This window comes from Dermochelys coriacea, chromosome 11 (assembly GCF_009764565.3).
Source record: "Dermochelys coriacea isolate rDerCor1 chromosome 11, rDerCor1.pri.v4, whole genome shotgun sequence".
NCBI lineage: Eukaryota > Metazoa > Chordata > Testudines > Dermochelyidae > Dermochelys > Dermochelys coriacea.
This window is the reverse complement of record NC_050078.2, coordinates 54,645,218-54,666,527: the sequence shown is the minus strand read 5'-3', so window position 1 is coordinate 54,666,527 and position 21,310 is coordinate 54,645,218. Positions and strand designations below refer to the sequence as shown.

Sequence of the window (21,310 nt, the reverse complement as noted above, 5' to 3'; positions counted from 1 at the left end):
ATGGGTGGGGGGGATACATTTGTATCTGAGAGAGAATTAGCAGGATAGAAGAACAAGACATGTCAGACTTATTACTGATGCGGAAACCATTTTTTCATTTTGTTCATAATGTTGTTTTGAACCTTTGCCAGCCTTCTGGGAGGAGGGAGGAAGGCCACTCCTGAGCCCACCCCATGTTTCACACCCATTCATTGTTCTCATTTTGCAGCTTTTGATGGAGCTAGTGCTTTCAGGAGAAAGACTTATTGATTAGAATGAAGTCATTGTCAGCATCTGGGCTTTTATTTCCCTACTCTGTTTTTTATTCACTGTGTAGAGGGTGTTTGTGGTATTTTACCCTAACTTGGCAAATTCCATTGGCCTCTCTCCACTTATTCCTCAGAGTACTCTCACTTTGTCCCCTGCCCTTTTGACCTACTCAAGTCTGTCATGATAGTGCTCAAGCATATGGTGGGATCACTAAGGGCATGACTACAGATACAACACTGCAGCAGTGGAGCTGCATTGCATCTGGTGAAGATGCTCTGTGCCGGCAGGAGAGAGTTCTCCCACTGACATAGTAAAACCACCTCCGTGAGTAGCAGAGGCCATGTCGGCGCGAGAAGCTCTCCCATCAACATAGCGCTATGCACACTGGTTTAATGTTCCAGAAGAAGCTTTCATTACAGACTTCCTTCAACAGTAGAAAAGAAGGCTACAATATAATAAATCATTTTTATTTCTAATTTTCCTATTCTTCTATAAGAGAGATCACGTATTAGTTGCTGCTGAGATAAATTCTTAAGGAGCATCTCTAAATTTTATGGGATTTTTAGTCCTGCACTACTTCCCATGTCTTTGTGGGTCTGCTGTGTTGTGTTTTCTTGTCTTCTGTATGCAGTGAAATCCTTTTTGTAAATAATTGGGCAACAGAATAAATAATCCTGAGCTATCTCAAAAGCTTTTAGCAACAGCAGATTAATTATGGAAAGATCCTTTTCACAGATACTGTCCCTTTTGTAGATCACTTGGTTTTCCCACAACATGTGGCTTGTAGTATGTTCTTTGAGCTCAGCATGAGGATTTAGCTTCTATTCCCTTTTTTTGCTTGACAGAATAAGTCAAAATGTTTTTTTTAAAATTAACATTTTTGTGTCAGATAGTTCCTCTATACATGTGCACAATTGGTAATGTAACTGCTGTACAATGCAATAGATTTATATGTGTGATTCTCATATTATAAAGTGATATGTGGAATGAACAATGAAGTGAGAGCCAGGGAATCCTTAGTTTTAATCCTGATTCTGACCCTAGAGCAAGTCACTCAGGAACAGATTTTCAAAGGTAAACTCTAATCCAAATTAAGACTTGAAATAGGATGAAATTTTCTAACAGTGGAGTTAATTAATCACTGTAACAATTTACCAAGGATTGTGGACAATTTCCCATCACTGGCAATTTTTAAATCAGGATTGGATATTTTTCTGAAAGATATGATCTAGTTCAAGCATAGTTATTGGACCCAAAGCAGGAATTAACATAGGCTTGTGTTATGTATGAGATCACAGTAGTCTCTTGTGGCCTTAAAATCTATTAATCTGATTTTGAGTGCCTCAATATTTGGATGTCCAACTTTACTCACCAGAGGCCTCATTTTCAGAGGTGTTGAATACTCCTCTTCAATGGATATTTAGAGGTGCTCCTCAGATCAGTTTGCTTATAATGATACTGCCCTCCTTCGTAAAGCGCTTTGAGATCCACTGATGAGAAGTTCTATAGGTGGTGGAGGTGTTATTAAGGGAGCTAAGTTTAGGCACCCAAATTAGGAAATTGTGGCCATGATATCTGAAATTGGTCGCTATAAAAACAAACAGCAAAACTAGAAGCCATTTCTGGAAACGCAGATTTCTGCCTCAGATATTGCAGTCTTTTTAAAATGGAGATTAAAATGCTTTACTAAGTGCCTCACAGTGTTTTGTGGAGAGTGATCATTAATGTTGGAACACCTCTTGGAAGAAGAGTCGTGCTATCTAAGTACCAACTAATATTCATCAGATTAGCCTTCCACATATACATTTGAGTGTAACATCCCAAGTATATTGTGGTCGCTCTAATTACAGGTGTGCTAGAGGTTGGGGTGAGCACAGGAACCCCTTTCCTTTCCAAAACACCTACGCAAGGGGTACTCATAACTTGTCTATGCTGAATGGACAAGGTAAGGAAAGGCTGCCTTCAGTGCTAGTAGCCACACAGGGATGATGTCTGAGTGGGGTGATGAAACCAAGACTCTGGCCCTCTTTAAGGGCTTGATCCAAAGTGCATTGATAATAAGTCTCCCAGTGACTTCAGTGGGACTTGAATCAGGCCTTTAACATACAGAAAGAGCTTCTCCTCACCACCTTGCTCTCTACATGCCTGGATTATTATTCCTCATGCAAGCATAATGGCTCCAGGCCCTGCTGCTCAGGAAATGCACCTGCTCCCTTTTTCTAATGCTCCATTGCTTCTGATGAGGCATAATTTGGCCCATATTGCTCTTTTAATAGCAGATCAGTAACACTCACTGAAGACCTTTAGCAATTTTCAGAGCTGCTGTATCCAGAATGAATAATGGTTACTCTCCCCCCACCTTCTAGATTATGTTATGTTAGCTACTAGTATTCTCTTGCCAATAAATGCTTCTTTAAGTCATGACAAGGGTTTCTAAGAAGAAAATAAGAGGAGTTAGGAAACATAAATAAAACTTGAAAACAACAGCTTGGAAGCCTTTATATGCACTGTAAACAGCTTTTATCATTCAAGTCTATCTGAGCGTTGCAGGTGGAATTTGGCACAGAAACTAGACAAGAAGAAAGGCAAAGTCTAGGTTTGAGGATCTGACATAAAACAGTGGACCTTCTTCCCATTCTTCAAAAGAGAATTGTGACATTCAGTGGAGGTAGCTCATTCAAGTCTGGTATGCAAGTATTAATTATGTGGTAATTTATGCACGTTACCAAGATGTTAGTTTGTTCCTCAGACTTGTTGTAGTTCAAAGTTATTCTGCTTAGTTCTGTAAAAAGCTGCCCTCAATTTTATCACACAAACACAAAGTTGAAAAGCAAAGTCATCTAAAATTTGGGGAGCTTTTAACAATACCGTTCAGGTTCTATACATGAGTCAGTCTAACAGAAGAGTAGACATCACTATGGGTGCTGCATTTTCAATCCTATATATTGACTGGCTTTATTGCTAGATATTTTCTTCACATGAAGAAAAGTAAAGATCTGGGTAATACTGCTGACTTACCAAATTCTACCAACCCTCTGGAATAGTGTTGTGGCCAAGTAGGCTGTTACTGAGACTAATGGCTGATTGGCCGGTGTCCAGTAGCAGCAGGGTTAAGGAGCTTGGCCCAGTTTTGAAAAAGCCAGTCAGCCTGGGACGGTAGTTAGCCTGGATGCCTGGCTTAACTGGAAGCCTGGGCATCTTGAAAGATTTGTTCCCGTCCTGAAAGAGACTTAGTTTAGCTTAGGAGCTTAGCTAAGGCAGAGACCTATTCCAGCCTTGAAAGACTATCATAGTCCCCTATCAGCAGGTGGTATGGGAATCCTTGTAAACTAAGTTAATGCAAAAAGAAAAGGAGTACTTGTGGCACCTTAGAGACTAACAAATTTATTAGAGCATAAGCTTTCGTGAGCTACAGCTCACTTCATCGGATGCATTTGGTGGAAAAAGCAGAGGAGAGATTTATATACACACACACACACACACACACACACACACACACACACAGAGAGAACATGAAACAATGGGTTTATCATACACACTGTAAGGAGAGTGATCACTTAAGATAAGCCATCACCAGCAGCAGGGGGGGGAAAGGAGGAAAACCTTTCATGGTGACAAGCAAGGTAGGCTAATTCCAGCAGTTAACAAGAATATCAGAGGAACAGTGGGGGGTGGGGTGAGAGGGAGAAATACCATGGGGAAATAGTTTTACTTTGTGTAATGACTCATCCATTCCCAGTCTCTATTCAAGCCTAAGTTAATTGTATCCAGTTTGCAAATTAATTCCAATTCAGCAGTCTCTCGTTGGAGTCTGTTTTTGAAGCTTTTTTGTTGAAGGATAGCCACTCTTAGGTCTGTGATCGAGTGACCAGAGAGATTGAAGTGTTCTCCAACTGGTTTTTGAATGTTATAATTCTTGACGTCTGATTTGTATCCATTCATTCTTTTACGTAGAGACCGTCCAGTTTGGCCAATGTACATGGCAGAGGGGCATTGCTGGCACATGATGGCATATATCACATTGGTAGATGCGCAGGTGAACGAGCCTCTGATAGTGTGGCTGATGTGATTAGGCCCTATGATGGTATCCCCTGAATAGATATGTGGACAGAGTTGGCAACGGGCTTTGTTGCAAGGATAGGTTCCTGGGTTCGTGGTTCTGTTGTGTGGTGTGTGGTTGCTGGTGAGTATTTGCTTCAGATTGGGGGGCTGTCTGTAAGCAAGGACTGGTCTGTTTCCCAAGATCTGTGAGAGTGATGGCTCGTCCTTCAGGATAGGTTGTAGATCCTTGATGATGCGTTGGAGAGGTTTTAGTTGGGGGCTGAAGGTGATGGCTAGTGGCGTTCTGTTGTTTTCTTTGTTGGGCCTGTCCTGTAGTAGGTGACTTCTGGGTACTCTTCTGGCTCTGTCAATCTGTTTCTTCACTTCAGCAGGTGGGTATTGTAGTTGTAGGAATGCATGATAGAGATCTTGTAGGTGTTTGTCTCTGTCTGAGGGGTTGGAGCAAATGCGGTTATATCGTAGCGCTTGGCTGTAGACAATAGATCGAGTGGTATGATCTGGATGAAAGCTAGAGGCATGTAGGTAGGAATAGCGGTCAGTAGGTTTCCGATACAGGGTGGTGTTTATGTGACCATCGCTTATTAGCACCATAGTGCCAGGAAGTGGATCTCTTGTGTGGACTGGTCCAGGCTGAGGTTGATGGTGGGATGGAAATTGTTGAAATCATGGTGGAATTCCTCAAGAGCTTCTTTTCCATGGGTCCAGATGATGAAGATGTCATCAATGTAGCGCCAGTAGAGTAGGGGCATTAGGGGACGAGAGCTGAGGAAGCGTTGTTCTAAGTCAGCCATAAAAATGTTGGCATACTGTGGGGCCATGCGGGTACCCATCGCAGTGCCGCTGATTTGAAGGTATACATTGTCACCAAATGTGAAATAGTTATGGGTCAGGACAAAGTCACAAAGTTCAGCCACCAGGTTAGCCGTGACAGTATCGGGGATACTGTTCCTGACGGCTTGTAGTCCATCTTTGTGTGGAATGTTGGTGTAGAGGGCTTCTACATCCAGAGTGGCTAGGATGGTGTTTTTAGGAAGATCACCAATGGACTTGTTAGTCTCTAAGGTGCCACAAGTACTCCTTTTCTTTTTGCGAATACAGACTAACACGGCTGCTACTCTGAAACCTAAGTTAATGCAGTTGCTAATGGAAGTAAATTTTAAAGGAAGTAGATATTTTCAATGTTCCAAGTCTTTTTCTGCTGCTTACTTCTTCACAGTAGTAGAGTCCACCACCCACAGTTCATGCGGAACAGTTCAGTCAGAAAACCACATGACAAAGGTGCTATCATCATGAGTAAAGGTGGTAGCAATGGTCCCAAAATATCTTTCAAGCTAAAGTATGCCACAAGAGCACAGCCCATGATAACGTTCAAGAAGCATCAAGCACCTTGCCTCAGGGTATAGTAACTTGCTGTGGGTCTATACCAGCAGCAAATTACTACAACTGCCATCTTCCCAGTGCCAACTCTGCTCCACTGGCTAGCACCTCAGTGAGTGAAACCAAGGTTCCACCCACTCTCAGTCCATCTACCCACAGCAGACAAAGAGCACCCATTTAGCCATGTGTATCCAGTCCCAAGAACCAGGCAGCATGTGCAGTAGCATAAGATGGGGGGGGCTGTCTTTTGTGAGTGCATAGGCTGAAGGACAATCATGCCCACTGTCTTTTCTATTTGTTTCTCTCTTTCTCCCTAACCTTAACTACTGTATGGCAATACTTAACATGATAATTCCAATTCCATTTAAAGGAATTATCCTTCTATGATTTCAGAATTCCATAGCACAGGAGCAAATTGTTAAAAGATATGTATTTATGATTGTATTACCTAACCACCAAATGATTCCAGTAATCACAAAAAGGTAGTGAGGTTCCCAATCCAAGACAGACAAGGCAATTTCTCCTGGTTTGTTTTGTATTAAATTAACTGCATTATTTTGTAATTAACAAGCTAAAATTTAGGTTATTAGAGACAGTAATCTAAATCAGATTTCATAACACAAGTCGGAATGTAACCATAATAATGCAAAGTACCTATATTTCACATATTTTTTAATACTGTGATAGTATTTCATAATGCGTGTATTTGTTGTATTGAAACAAATTTTTTAAAAATTTTGTTGGGACAGCATTGTAATAACTTTCATTACCCTGAATAAGCCTCTGCAAACTGGAACCACGCTTTGGAGGTCGTCTGACTGCTTTCAAAGTTATACATATGGAATGTATCTTAACAGCTGCAGAGCTATGTGGTTGCGGGGGATGCTACCACTTAATTGCTTTCTCTTTCATGTCGCCCACCGTGCCTCTTCTCCTCTGACACTGACTGCCCTGTGCACTATCCATCAGAGGAGAATGTTTGCTCCCTTTGTCATTTAACCAATATGTGGCCCCTTGTGTCTGAAGTCAAGAATTTCTGCTACCCACTCCAGGGCTAACAATTCCACTGTGGCTGCTGTGAAGGGGTGGATGGAAGCAAGTTTCCAATAGGTATAGATAAAAGCATATTTGATTATCTACCAATCTACCTGTTGGAAGAACACTTAAGATTTATCTAGCAGTTCAAGCACCGCTATTTAGTATCTTTTTAATTAAATATCAGACCTGCCACAGCGCTAAACCCCTGATGGGATATAATGCGGTGGCCGGTTGGATATTTAAAGTCAGAGTGTGATTTCTTATATGTGCAGGTGCCTGAAAGAAGTATTCACAGACTGAAAGAACTTAAAGCTTTTACATAAAATTGAAGAAGATTGAAGTTTCCACTGATGTGTTGGGGTTTTCCATTATTCTGGAAGCCAGACAGGCACAAAATCAGACAAATATGCTGACAATGTAGATGCTTACGAAGTGGTTTCCTTAGCAACAAAAACAATATGAAATCTTTCCAAATTTGGTTTCTCCCTTGTGTGAGATTCAAGCAATCCAGATCCTGTTGATAACAAAGCTATCTGATCTGAGTGCAGTGAGGCTGCCAGAAGAGGGCCAGATGCTTAAAATAGGGGCTGTTGTGGTTACCACAGACCATTGACTGTCTAAATTATGTTTTGTGCATCTCTAGCTAAGAATCCCCGTTGCTGAGGAAATTGTGGTTGTCTCTGAGGTGACTTTCAGATAGTGTTAAAGTCATGTTAGCATGTTTCCTGTGTGACAATAACTTGCATTCTGGAAGTTGCTAATCATGCTAACACAAAAAGGAACTTGCTCCTTAGCAGTTCTGCATTACATTAATAATAAGAGACTGGGTCTGGCTTTTAAAGCTCCCCCGAGACAAGTGCCCTGCCACATTGCTATCCCGGAATTGTTCAACTGTATTAAACTTGCTAATAAGATAAGAATTTTGTGTGTTATGGCAGAACGAAGAGCCCTTTTATTTTTACCAGGAGCAATTCACTTTTAAGAGACAAGATAGCTTTTTTCCAGTGCAGCGGTAAACTTTTTTTCTTATGTCTTATCCATTTTCCTCTGTAAAGATTTGTTTAGTTAAGCTACGAAGGCAAGTGCAAACTAGCTAGTGCAGCAAAGAAAAAAAGCAGTCACCTTAGAAAGTGAACATCTACCAGTCCTGAAGCTAAATAGCAGAAGGAAATACAGAGAAAATAACTCTTTCTGAGATGTCTGCTTTTATCAAGGCCACTCATCTGCACAGCAGGAAAGAGAAAGTGAGAGAAAATTCATCTTAAATGTGAATCATAGACCAAGGCAAACATTATCAGCCAAAACTGGAAAAATGTAGATTCAGTGACACCAAAACATTTTGCAAATGTAACTAATTTTCACCAAATTGTTCATGTCAAAACTTCCCCTTCCACCCGCTGCAAAAAAAAAAAAACCAAATCAAAATGTTTAATTTTCAAAACAAAACATTCCAATTTTTTCATTTTGCAGTTTCCTTAAAAAAATTGTAAATATAAAAAATGCATAAAGTTTAATTGAAAAGCTTTGCTTCGTGTCAAACAAAAATTTCAAAAAAAATTGTTTTCAATGGGGCTCAAAATTAAATTACCAGCCAGCTGCAAAGTCCATTATTTGCATAGCTCTAATTAAGATCAGCCATCTCTGTAGACACTGAAAGCAGAAAAATGAGGAAAGGCTAAGTCATTGCCATTTAATCAGGAATGTGTAAGGTTGGGTGCTCGGAGTCTCAATGCTGCCATTAGTACATTGTTTCTGGAATGCCAAATACATGGCTTCTTTGATAAAAGAGCTAGCTGTTCATTTCTAGCAGAAATTAAGAGCTGTGCTATACTTATATGAAGATATTCCCCCCTAAAACATCTCCTTTAATTCAAAATATTAAACCTTTCAATTACATGAATTGTTTAAAAAATGACTTACATAGCTATTAAATTGCTTGAGACAGTACGAAAAGACCCTGGCCAAATATGGAGGTAAAATAAGGACACATCTTTTTAATTACAATGAAATACAATGAAAGTGATTTTTGGAGCAACAGAATAGAAAAACAAAAGATGTTTTGCTAAAAATATAGATTCTCTCCCTCCAAAACTGGGACAAATGGCATGTTTACAAATGCTCAGTTATGAGATAGTTGATACTTGGTTGTTATATAGTGCCTTTCACCTGGAAATCCCAAAATGCTTTACAAACTATACTGCAAAGTATAGTTATCCCCATTTTACAGCTGGTGAATCTGTGAGGCAGGGAAACTGGTCTGAGAGAGAGCTGGAATTGAGTGCCTTAGCCACAAGGCCACTGCCAAGATTGGCTGCCAAAAACTGCCCTTTCCAAGAAATAGATTACCATTAAAAATCAAACTTGGTTAGATGGGCTAAATTTCCCAGAGCTTTTAAAGAAAACATCAAAACACCATACTGGACCCTTCTTTCAACTGTGACAACTCATTGGAGCAGAAATCCAGGGTTTGCTTAGTTGGCTTTCTTTTGTTGTTGTTTTTCAGCTTCCCTTGATTGCTTAAACTGAAGTTGTGTGTGTATAAAGATAAATAAACTTATGACAATTCTACAAGCAGGAAAAAAGCCCCAATTGATGTAATGTTAACTTCCTTCTTTTATATCCCAAAAGTCACCTTAGGTGAAAATTTCCTTTTTAATATAATTTAGATTCAGGCAGTGATTTGATGGGAAATTCCTTTAGAATAGCTCAGATCTAAAAAGTATGAATGTTTGCTTTGACTTTGTTAAGCCTACAGGAAAAACATATGAGACTCTCTCTCTTAGGTACTTCTGTGGTTACTATCATTGTAGTATCTGAGGGCTTCACAACCTTTAATGTATTTATCTTTGCAACACCACAGCAAGGTAAAGAAATTTGCTATTACCCCATTTTAGAAGATGGGGCACTGAAGCAAAGACAAGTAATAGGCCTAAATTTTCAGAAGTAGCAAGTAATTTTTGTGCCTCTATTTTTGGGTTCTCAACTTGAGACACTTTGGGCTTCTCTTCACTACGGGGGTAAGTTGACCTAAGTTATGCTACTCCAGCTATGTAAATAATATAACTGGAGTCGACGTAACTTAGGTCGACTTACCCCAGTGCTTCACTGCGCTGCATTGATGGGAGATGCTCTCCGGTTGGCTTCCTTTACTCTTCTCAGAGAGTTGGAATACCGGGGTCGACCAGAGAGTCTTCACTAGACCCACTAAATTGTCTTCACTAGACCCGCTAAATTGATTCCTGCTGCATCGACTACAGTAGCATTGATCTCCCTGTAGTGAAAACCAGTCCTTTAAAGAACTTAATTTTTCTTCCAAGCCCCTTCTAAAAATCAGGTTTTTAAGGTGTTTCAAGTTGGGCACCGAAAAATCACTAGCCCCTTTGAAAATTTAGGCTTGAATGGCGAGGTCACAAAGCGACTTTGTGGCAAAGCAGAAAGTCTCCAAAATCCAAGTTAGCACTGAGGTATAGCTCCCTAACTACCCTTCCTCTTTTCGGGGGTTAGAATACCTACCTCATAAAAACTACGTTGCAATAATTTGGAAACCTTTATTGTTTTGTACTGCACCACTTTAGGAGGAAAAACAAACCAATTTGGTGCCCGCCCATACAAACTTAAAATGTGTGTAATTCTAGTACTACAGTACCATTCCAGCAACTTTCAGAATGTAATAAATAGAGCTGCGCACAAAATTGTTTTCCTGTCCGATGAAAACTTTTGAGATTCTGGAAAAATTTTCTCATCCTGAACTGGAATAAAAAAGTCAAAATTGTGAAAAATTTCATAAACCAAATATCTGATGTAGTGGGGGAAGAACTGATACCATTCAATAAAATTATTTCATTTCAGTTATTTCTAAACATTTTGTTTCAGTTGAGGATTTTTTTTTAAATTGTGCTATAATTAACTGAATTTTTTTTAAGAAAAAGTCATTTTGAACCAGAAAACTGATACCTTTCCTTTACAAACAGGATCTTTAGACAACTTAGAAACTTTTCAAAAAATTTTTGAATCAAAACATTTGTTGAAACCAACTTTCCCTGGAAAGTTTTGATGGCGGTAGGTGGACGGGAAGTGGAAGTTTTGCTGGAAAATTCCTGACCAGCTCTAGTGATTAATCCCTTCAACTTCAGTGGGTCTTAAAGCTATACAGGGGCTTCTGTGCTTCATTGGATTGGAGCATAAATCTCTATCCTACAGTAAATCTGCACCACTGTACTAAATCTGAATGAACAAACAGTAAAAGGAAGACATTAAAAGTAAGTAGCGTAGAATTTCTATGCAGATAATGACAATCAAAGTTGTTACTTTAAATCTGGTGTGAGCTAATTATTCTGTTACTATAAGAGTTATATCTTTATGTATTGTGTCTTACTACAAAACACCTGTCCACAGCTCTCAGTACTTATACAGTTTTATAAAAACATATATAGCATTCTATTGTATCATTTCACAAGAATTCTCCCTAAAACTATCCATCAGTCCACTTATACCTCTCTCAACTTACCCATTCATATTCTTCCCTCAGTTCCTTCATGTAATTTATGGGACATTAAGGGCTGAATTCAAAGCCCAATGTAACATTTTCAAATTGAATTTTGATGGCACTTAGACTCCTATGTCACCTATGTAGGCACTTTTGGAAATTTTACCTTTTATCCCCATGTCCAATTCTGTGCTGAAGGGGGCCCATGAGAAAATTCTGCCAGCAAAATGAAAGTAGGGTTGGATTGATTTCTCTGTCCCTGGTGGCATTCTTCCCCCAATCTGGACAGTGCTAAATCATCCCTGCCAGAGATGACTAGTCCTTAGGGCTTATAACAGTACTTCTGAAGAGACAAATCTTTTCCCTTTGGAATAGACCAGATAGCACCATGAGACAGATATTTTCCAAACATTTCTTGGGGAAGCATACACCCCTGGGTTCCTCACAAGATCTTCACCTACACGGACCGCAAAGGACACAAGTAAATCACTGTGCTATACTATCAATCAATTCCTAATATTTTTTCCAGGAATAAAGCAGTGCAGTTTAATATGAGTTTGCTGGCTCAGTATTGATGCCTCCTTACTTATTATGATTTTGAGAAAAAAATATTGTTGAAATGGGAAAGCACATACATTGATTTCCCCAGTTCCTCTCCTCTTCTCTCAATAAGCGCATGTATCTCTGGTCTGTGGTGTTTATCCCAGGTAAGGGGAAAAATGTTTGTGGTAGTCTCTTGTTTGAAATATGGATATCACCCAAGCACCACGATCTTGACCACTATGTTAAATTAGCAAAGGTTAATATATAAATTTAGCTTTCCTATAGATGAGAATCACTTTGCTGTTGCTTTGTGTTTACTAATGGATATTCTTCTGCTTTGTATCAAACAGTCAATGAAGGCTCAGGAGAAACCAATCAAAAAGAGACGTCCACTTGTGACATTTGCCAGTTTGGGGCAGAGTGTGATGAAGATGCAGAGGATGTTTGGTACAGTAATTTTACACATTTCTTCTGTTATTAATGTCCTATTATTTAAAGGTGTCATAGCTCAGAGACTCACCATGTGAGAGGATATTAAACAATAATGTACACCCTTTCTCTTGTCCTCCGCCCAATGTCCATTCATCTTACACATAGATAGAGGCATTGCAAAACATTCTCTGCTGGATTGAGAGCACTTATTTGGAAGGGCAAACATGATAAAGCTGTAAGACTGTCTCTAAACTGAGAGTATGAAACAAACAGAAAGGAACAGATTAAGAAAAGAATAGGGAGGGAGTAATACCAAAGAAGGTTATTAGACATGGTGTTAGTCAGCTGACCCCCAACAAACACAGAGTTCTATGCACCTCCAGTCAGGCATGAAATTATGAACATTGCTTCTCTTCAGTAAGGAAGGTTATGGATGTGGTAAGCTAGGAGAAAGCACATGACAAATTTGTGCTCATTTGATCTGGTCTTGCCAAGCTTTCAAAGGCCTATGATTTCATGCTTTAAAAAAAAAAACTGGCTCTGAATCCAGTTAGCAAGAGAAATTGTGCCACTGAAAAACAGAAGCAAAATTCTTCCTGATTATATGTCTGTAATAATGGAGCGAGACTGAGTTAAAAAAAATGGCTTAATTTTGATTTTGTCTAAGAGTATTACACAAATCTTCTGTTTCCCAGTAGGATCTTCACCCAATTATTCAGAAGTGCTTTGGTCATGCCTGTGTCAAAATAAAACCTTGTTAAAATTAATATATCAGAAGTCACAGTCCAGTGGTTATAGTTTCATATTTAGGTGAGTTTTTAAGTTGGAGTAGAAGAGAAGTGAAGGATAGGGAGTATAACTGAGTGCAGGATAACGTTATTAACCATGATAAGCTCTGTGTAATGCTAGCATTTTTTGTTTGTTTGAGGGAACAAAACAGATAAAATAGACTAATTTCCTTCCTTTGAAACATCTGTGAAGAACAACATAATTGTAGGAACTGAAGTGCATGGTCTTTATCGACAGGCAGTCTTTCTTCAGGGGTCAAAGTAGCAGCCATGTTAGTCTGTATTCGCAAAAAGAAAAGGAGTACTTGTGGCACCTTAGAGACTAACAAATTTATTTGAGCATAAGCTTTCGTGAGCTACAGCTCACTAACAAATTTATTTGAGCATAAGCTTTCGTGAACTACAGCTCACTTCATGAAGTGAGCTGTAGCTCACGAAAGCTTATGCTCAAATAAATTTGTTAGTCTCTAAGGTGCCACAAGTACTCCTTTTCTTTCTTCAGGCGAATACACTTTTGGGTGCAGGAGGCAGGAAAGGACACTTAGAAGTATGTTACTAGTTAATTTGTTCAGAGGTAGTAAACCAGATTTCAAAGCAGAAGTAAAAAGGACCATGCTAAGGCTGTTAAAGGGTCATTTTGAAGTCAACAGTTCGTGTGCTACAACAGAGCTCAGTTTCCAATTCTTACCCCCTGATTTATTTTTGGAATAAACATATTTCTAAGAAATAAGTCTTCTGTGTAAGCCTCTTTTATTATTATATTTCTGAAATGGAAGCAGGCTATGTATTGAGAGCCTAGATTTCTTTCAAATATACTGGGACTGATTTTCAGAATTTGACATGAACCAAAGACAATCACATTCCTTCATATACATACACACAAATTCAGTGTGTAAAAAATAAATGCTGCAGATTAGGTGAATAACACACATCAGTTTATTATTTGATCGATATTTTTATCTAGTTTCAGAAACAAACTTTCTTTAATTATCTTACTTGACTGATCAGCTTTGTGGAATCCAACTTAGGTCAATGGTTACTAGCAAGCATTGGCAAAAAGAAAAGGAGTACTTGTGGCACCTTAGAGACTAACAAATTTATTTGAGCATAAGCTTTCGTGAGCTACAGCTCACTTCATCGGATTCATTGGGAATTGTTGTTATGAGGAAATTAGCCTAGAACTTTCAGTTTGTCCTATCAATCAGAAACTGTTCTGAAGCCCTGGGGTTGGTGCTTGATTCACTCTAAGTAAGAGAAAAGCAGGCTGGTAGTAGAAACTGATCATAGAGAGCTGTGGATATGAAGCTGGCTGCTTGCCTAACACTTCTAGGGTGTCAGAGTAGATCAGAGAAGCACAGGTGTGATAGCAGATGTGGCTGGGATGCTAATGATTTAAAGGGACAATTAACATTATTCTGCATTGCTAGAGTCTTCTTTTTTAAGTCCCTTTTCCTGTTTTAGCTCTTTTTTGTCATTCATTGTCAAATGCCACTCAGCTAAACAGAGCTATGTGTTGTCACTATTTTTTTAAAAATTGTTTGACTTGTATGACATTTGAGCTATTAATGGCCAGACTACTGGGATTCTATTGAGAGGCATGTTGCCCTGTAACAGATTATTTAAACTGGTAGAATGTGTGTGGCCATTTTCTGGACAATTTGGAGAAATTTGTAATAAACAGATAGATTTCTGCACGCATAGATAGATAGATAGATAGATTTCTGCACGCATATTAGTCCATTTTACATTCTACCGTTGTAAGTGTGTGTGAGATCTGGCATTCCATTAGTGAACATCTTTACTGTGTTAAGAACAAAGACTATTCAGCTTGAAGTCTTTAACATCTTGCTTCTTTTAATCTGTGAAATCTTCTTGTCACCAAGAGGATCGTGTATTACTGGCACTGTTCCCACTTTTAATGCACTTTGCACCAGTAGGCTTCATGAATATTTAAAGTGGGGCAGTGGCCATGCTCTTTAGCACTAGATTGCAATCTGTTGGTAAATCAGACAAGTCGTGTTGCTTACTTTGGGTTTGTATTTCTGAGCTTGCTAAGGAGTAATTGACTTTGCAAGACAGGGCACTTAGTGTAAACGCCCTGAGAGAGATACAAAAGAAAATGGAGAATGAAACATAAGGTTCTGAACAGAGTAACATATTTTCGAGATTGTCCAAAAAGCATTTGATGACACTATTAATCTCTTAGCCAGTGTATAAATAGTACATATCAAATGGACGGGTTTCAGAGTAGCAGCCGTGTTAGTCAGTATTCGCAAAAAGAAAAGGAGTACTTGTGGCACCTTAGAGACTAACAAATTTATTAGAGCATAAGCTTTCGTGAGCTCTAATAAATTTGTTAGTCTGTAAGGTGCCACAAGTACTCCTTTTCTTTTTATATCAAATGGAGTGTCCTTTAATCTGGTAAAGTGGCTTAGTGTCAGTGTACAACCATGTCAAAGACCCAAATGCAAGTCTTAATCTCTTGCTTTATAGACCATTGAGGGAGTAGGCATTCTTCCTACACTGTGCTAGTCATGGTATGGAAAGATACCAAGCGAGGTCTAAGATGTGTCCATTTAAGTGGTCTGATGTAACTAATAGAAATAAACCTTATAAATCTGCAGAATTTCTATAGCAGAAGAGATGGGGAAAGGACTGGAGTATTTCTTATATCAGGATTAAAGATGAAAACCTCTGATTGGTAAAAAGAAAAGGAGTACTTGTGGCACCTTAGAGACTAACAAATTTATTTGAGCATAAGCTTTCGTGAGCTACAGCTCACTTCATCAGATGCATTTGGTGGAAAAACAGAGGGGAGATTGATATACATGTTCTCCCCTCTGTTTTTTCCACCAAATGCATCCGATGAAGTGAGCTGTAGCTCACGAAAGCTTATGCTCTAATAAATTTGTTAGTCTCTAAGGTGCCACAAGTACTCCTTTTCTTTTTGTGAATACAGACTAACACGGCTGCTACTCTGAAATCTGATTGGTAAAGTGAATCATAGTCAAAATGTTGTACCAGGGTTAAGTAATACCCTTTTCTTTTGCATTTCAATATCAAAGTGTAGTGAGCGTGTGTACTGCAAAGTGCATAGATTGTGCAGAATAAAAAACAGTTAAAAGACTTGCACAGATGTATAAAGTATACAACAGAAAATAAACTCCTCTCCCCCCAAAACATATACACTCCTTCCTAAAGGTATTACGCAAAGAACTCTTTATCTCATATTTCATTTCTAATCACTAATATACATTGTGTAAATTCTACTAAACGGGAAATGAATAAACCAGCTAGCAAAAGACACATATCAATATGTTTAAACTGCATTCTCATGCAAATAAACTGCATTATAGATGATAGATATTTGTACAAATCTGATGCAACTGTCAATAACAACTACCTCTAAAATCAATAGCACTCAATAGATCAATATTTATCTTTATTATAGTAAAGAAGGAAAACATAAAGGAAACTAATATCTGATTTTGCTGGCTTCCCAATCCACATAGCAATTAGGTCAGTCAGCACTGGGTCCCTTCCCTCTTCAATCAGTTGGTCTCAACCAGAGCATCTAAAAAAAAGATGTATTACTGATTTTCGTATAAGGTACTAAAAGGTAGTTTGAAAGCCCACATACATTACAGGGGTATTGGCTGCTTCATGTTCAGCAGTGTGTGTAATAACTATGTGTGACCTACTTGTACTGGATTCAGAAGCAACCAGCTTCTTTCGCATCTGCAGTACCCTGTGCATTTTATAGTACTGTGAGGTTATAATGCTTCATGTTGCTTTTTCTTGCTCCTCAGAGAGAAATTAGGTATTCGTTCATTGTCAGATATACTTGCAAAATGGTATTAAGTAATGGAGAGTTAGCACAATGTAGAAACTTCACTTCTGCAAAAGTTTATGGTGGTCCACAAAAGGTATGTTTACACTGCAATCTAAGGTGGGATATAGTGTAGATATACTCACGGTAGCTTTAATCTAGCTAGCATGGATAAAAATAGCAATTAGGATGCAGCAGTGTGGTCTTCAGCATTCACTGTACAAGTCTGTCCAGAATCCTGGACATGTAACTTTTTGAACACTGGGAACTTGGTGCCACATCTGGCAAAATTGTTTTGTTTTACTTTTTTTACTGTTTTAGTTCAGACCAATTATTTGCTTCTCAATTCCACTAAAATTCTCAAAACCATGTAGGTGACTTTGAATCCTATGTCTCATTGCTCCTAAGTGCCTAAGTCTCTTTTGAAAATGGGACTTAAGCTTTTAGACTTTTGAGAATTTTGCCCTTCCTATCTATTAAGTTAGCATGATCCTTCAGAGGAATGTATTTTTCCTTTTAGAAGATTGTGTTTCTTTGCACAAACTTCTGCCCTTGCAGAGTCAAAGGATTTATTTTCCTAATAACATTCTTTTAAAAAAATATAATAATGAACCTGGTTTTAACAGAAGCCAAGACTGGCTGGAATTACTTATACTTCATGTTGTTTTATTGTCAATATACTTTAGAATGTCCTGGTAAATAATTTAGTCTACCCCCAAAGAATCTGACAATATTTTCTCTATCGAGGAAGTCTCTTATGTAGACAATATTTCATGATTTTCAATGTTCCTGAATAAATCATAAACCACATTTTGTTCTGTGTGTATCATTCACTGCAGTCTGTTATGGGACCCTGTATTTGATACATAAATCTCTTGTCCAAAAGGTAGATTCTGTAACATTGGTTCAGTGGCAAAAAAATGACATAAAATTATAGCAAGAGCTCAATATGTGTTCTTGTGTATAATCCAAGGCAATAACATTAGATAGTAAAGCTAAAGGATTTGTTGTGCAGACTTGATTTTTCAGATGTTAGTGCCACCTCCTGGGTTGAAATTCTGGTCCCACTGAAGTCAATGGTGGAGTTTTGCCATTGTCTTCATTGAGGCTAGAATTCCACCACACCACTATAAATATGGAGTAACTTCATTAGAGTCAGGGTAGAGTTACACTAGTGTTAATGAGAGCAGAATTTGGCAGCGTAAATCCAGAGTAACTTCATTGACTGTAGTGGAATTATTTTGTGATGGTGAAATTGAGACTAGAATTTGGCTCACTGACTGCTTGGATTATTTCTAGGTAAATAATAATTTCTGAATAGCTAAAACTTCTTATGAGCATTCAGAGGGTTTTTTTGTTTCATTTTCTTGTCACGATACTCCTCTGCCCAATTCAAAGTGGCTAAAGTCTCCCATTGCTTTCAAATGGGGACTCAAACCCAACTGCTGCAGCCAAGATGGTTGCCCCCTATTAGGCGTATGTGAACTAAACAGGAGACAGTAAAGGAACAGAAGAATGTGTGTTTGTAGAAGGTGGCAGAGAAGGAGAGTGCCGGGGGGGGATGCTAAGTCAATGTGGAGGAGGAGAAAAAGAATGTGAGGTTCAATAGACTCTAAGGAGGAAAAAAAGAAAATATGGGTGGCAGGTGAATGTAGGGGATAAGTGGGGAACAGGACACAGAGACAACAGGGAGGGAGAATGTGAGGAGACAGGAGTCTGGGAGAGGCAGCAAGAGGGGCGGGGTATTGAGAGGGATAGAATGACAGCTCCTCCACCCCAAAGGCTAGGAGAAAGATACATGGAGTTCCCTACCCTTTAGCCAGCAAGAAGGCCTTTTGTTTTCGTGTGTGCACTTTGTGTGTATTGACGGTTGATATTTCTCATCCAAAGCGTGCTGGTTGAGAGAGACATTAAATATACAAGAGACAGCTGGATAGTGTCTAAGGGAGCAGTTCTACTGGATTTAGATCTCTGTATTCGACTGCATCAAAATGGCAGCTGAGTTACGCTCATTATAATGGTGTGCACATGTGGTCAGGCATTGTGCAAGGAAATGGGGATGCTTCTCTGTGCCCTGATTCAGTTTCCATGAACAAATGAACAGGTACTCTATGGGACAACAAGAATCCGTTTCTGTTCTCCTGTTAAACTGGGTGCGCGGTGCACATTTTCTTACTCCACTGTTAAGACTCAGTATCAAACAATGACTGAGGCTTTTTGATCCTAGGTAGCAAAATATCTACCAAATGGTTTAGTGCAAACTTTTACTAACATTTTTTTAAAATTGTTTTGGCTGTCTGTTTTGTACTCTGAATGTACAATAGGGCATTGAAAAGACCAGGCCCGACATCGACCTTTTTGTGTAACATAAACAAAAGGATCCGTTTTGGCTTTGTAAGGGCAGAGCTCTGTGCTGATTGTATAAAGCTGAAGCCACCACTTTGTTATGTAACTCTGTGTCTAGGAGAACTTGCCCTCACAAGATTGTGAAAGTGCACAGAAAGGATAATATGAGAACACACATCCAATATTAATGAGCATTGACACACAATCTTCTGTGTACATCAGGGCATTACAGCATGAAAGAACAAGCATAGGGACCTTGGACAGTAATGCATTTTTTCACCAATTTTTTATTTTTTAAAAAAGCTCTCCCCACCCTACATGCCCTGCATTTAGCCAGAGTCATGCCCTAGCAGTAAACTGACTGGTGCCTTGATGACGGCTTATTTAGTTGCAATAAAAAGCCAATTGGCCTAATGTGCAATCAAGAAAAAAGTGACATTTATTGCTTCAGTTTTATGATGCTGTGAACTGAGCAGGATTTGGAGCATTATAGTACCTTCAGGGGAGAGGAGATCACAAGCAATGAATCATATTTATACCTTTTCCAATTTCCTACTAGCATTTTAGCAATGAATATTTTGTGTTATTGAGTTTTATGTAAGTATGTTTAAGAAAGCAGGAATGCAACTTTGTCATTCAGAAATACATGGGTTGGCTAAATAGAGCAGCCGAGAATAAATGTCTGTTGGGAAAGCACTGTCCCGTTTTCTGCCAAACATCCCAATAGCATGCTCCATCTCCTCCATCCCGCTTTATGTTAAATTATTAACTTAAAATTACACCCTTGGTGGAAGGTTGCAGTTCATTTACGCCTCCATGAGGGAGCAGAAAGGCTACAATTTCATTCACAAAACTCAGCCACGTTTTTAAAAAGGGCATTAAATATAAGCATGACAAGAAATAACATGAACAGTAGAATATGGTTGATCTCTACTGTTTGCAAACCACTGCAAGATGGAGTAACATGTTTCCTGCCTTGTACTGGACAGAAGCACAGCTATTCTCCTCCCTTGCCTCCCTCCTAAATGTTAGACAATCCTGTTTCCTTCCTGGGTAAAGACTTCCTGATACGCAAGAGTGTTCCTGTGAACGTCAAACCATAGCTAAATCCCATATGCAGTATTTCTGTTCCTGGTTAGATCATATCTACCACAGACTTAACCAGTCTCTTCTTACTTGGCCATGCGTCCTCTTTTAACGCTTCTGGATAGTAACTAGTTGAAAGTGAACACATCCTCACCAGAATCAAGAAAGCGGGTGCTATTCAAGCAGAATCACCATGGTTACCCTGTCACCAGCCCATCATCTCCAGCAGACAATGCCTTACATGCACAGTAACAATGAATCCCTTTTGCCTACTCAGGTCAGCTAGATTTGTACTTCAACTTGATCCATTTTTTGGTCCTGAAGAAGTGTGGTTTTCTTACCATCTGTTAAGCTTGGCACGATGAATTTCTCCATGAGACAGTAAATCTCATTCATTCATCAATCCTTCCTATCCCCTTATTGCTGTCTTTCTGGCTCCAACAAAGTCTCCTGATGCTAACCAGCTAACTCCTGCTTGTTGCGTGACAATAAAGAGAAAAGAGACCGCATGTTTCATTCACTGCCCATTGCTGAGTAATAATACTGAGCTTTGTTTAGGGCTTTTCACCCATAGATCTTAAAGCACTTTACAGAAGAGGGTATCATTAACCCCATTTTACAGAGGTGAAGAAACTTGCTCAAGGTCACACAACAGGTCAGTGACAGACATTAGAACCCAGGTCTCCTGACTCCCAGTCTGAGGGCCAATTGATTGTACCAAGCTCTGATTTTTAGCAATATCCTTCCTAGATCTCTTCCAGAGAGCAGTCCAATCCTGGCCGCTATAGAGGGTAAAATGTAATTACTGCAGATAGAGAAATACTACATGGTAAGTGAAAGGCCTCGAGGAATGTAAAGATAATCCTGTAAAAATTTCATTAAACAGCTAGACTGGATTTTAGACTGATTCTGAGTCAGATAAGGAACACTCCATTTTACCTCCCCCACATAGGAAGGGGAGGGGGGGAGGATCAGCCATCTTTTAACATAGCTTCTCTCACTTCCTGGGATCTCACAGATGGCTCTCCTCAGAGTCGGGATTTGCTCAGGGAATGAGGGGTGGGAACTCAGGTT

At 39.1% G+C, this 21,310-nt stretch overlaps 1 protein-coding gene across 1 annotated transcript in view; it reads left to right on the top strand.

Annotated features, from left to right (window-relative positions):
• The window catches only part of TMEFF2 (transmembrane protein with EGF like and two follistatin like domains 2), a 185,791-nt gene that overhangs the window by 91,325 nt on the left and 73,156 nt on the right, over nucleotides 1–21,310 (top strand). Inside the window, exon 5 of the mRNA XM_038422848.2 lies at nucleotides 12,106–12,202. Coding sequence (XP_038278776.1) covers nucleotides 12,106–12,202 — 97 coding nt within the window. The remainder of the gene's footprint in view (nucleotides 1–12,105; nucleotides 12,203–21,310) is intronic.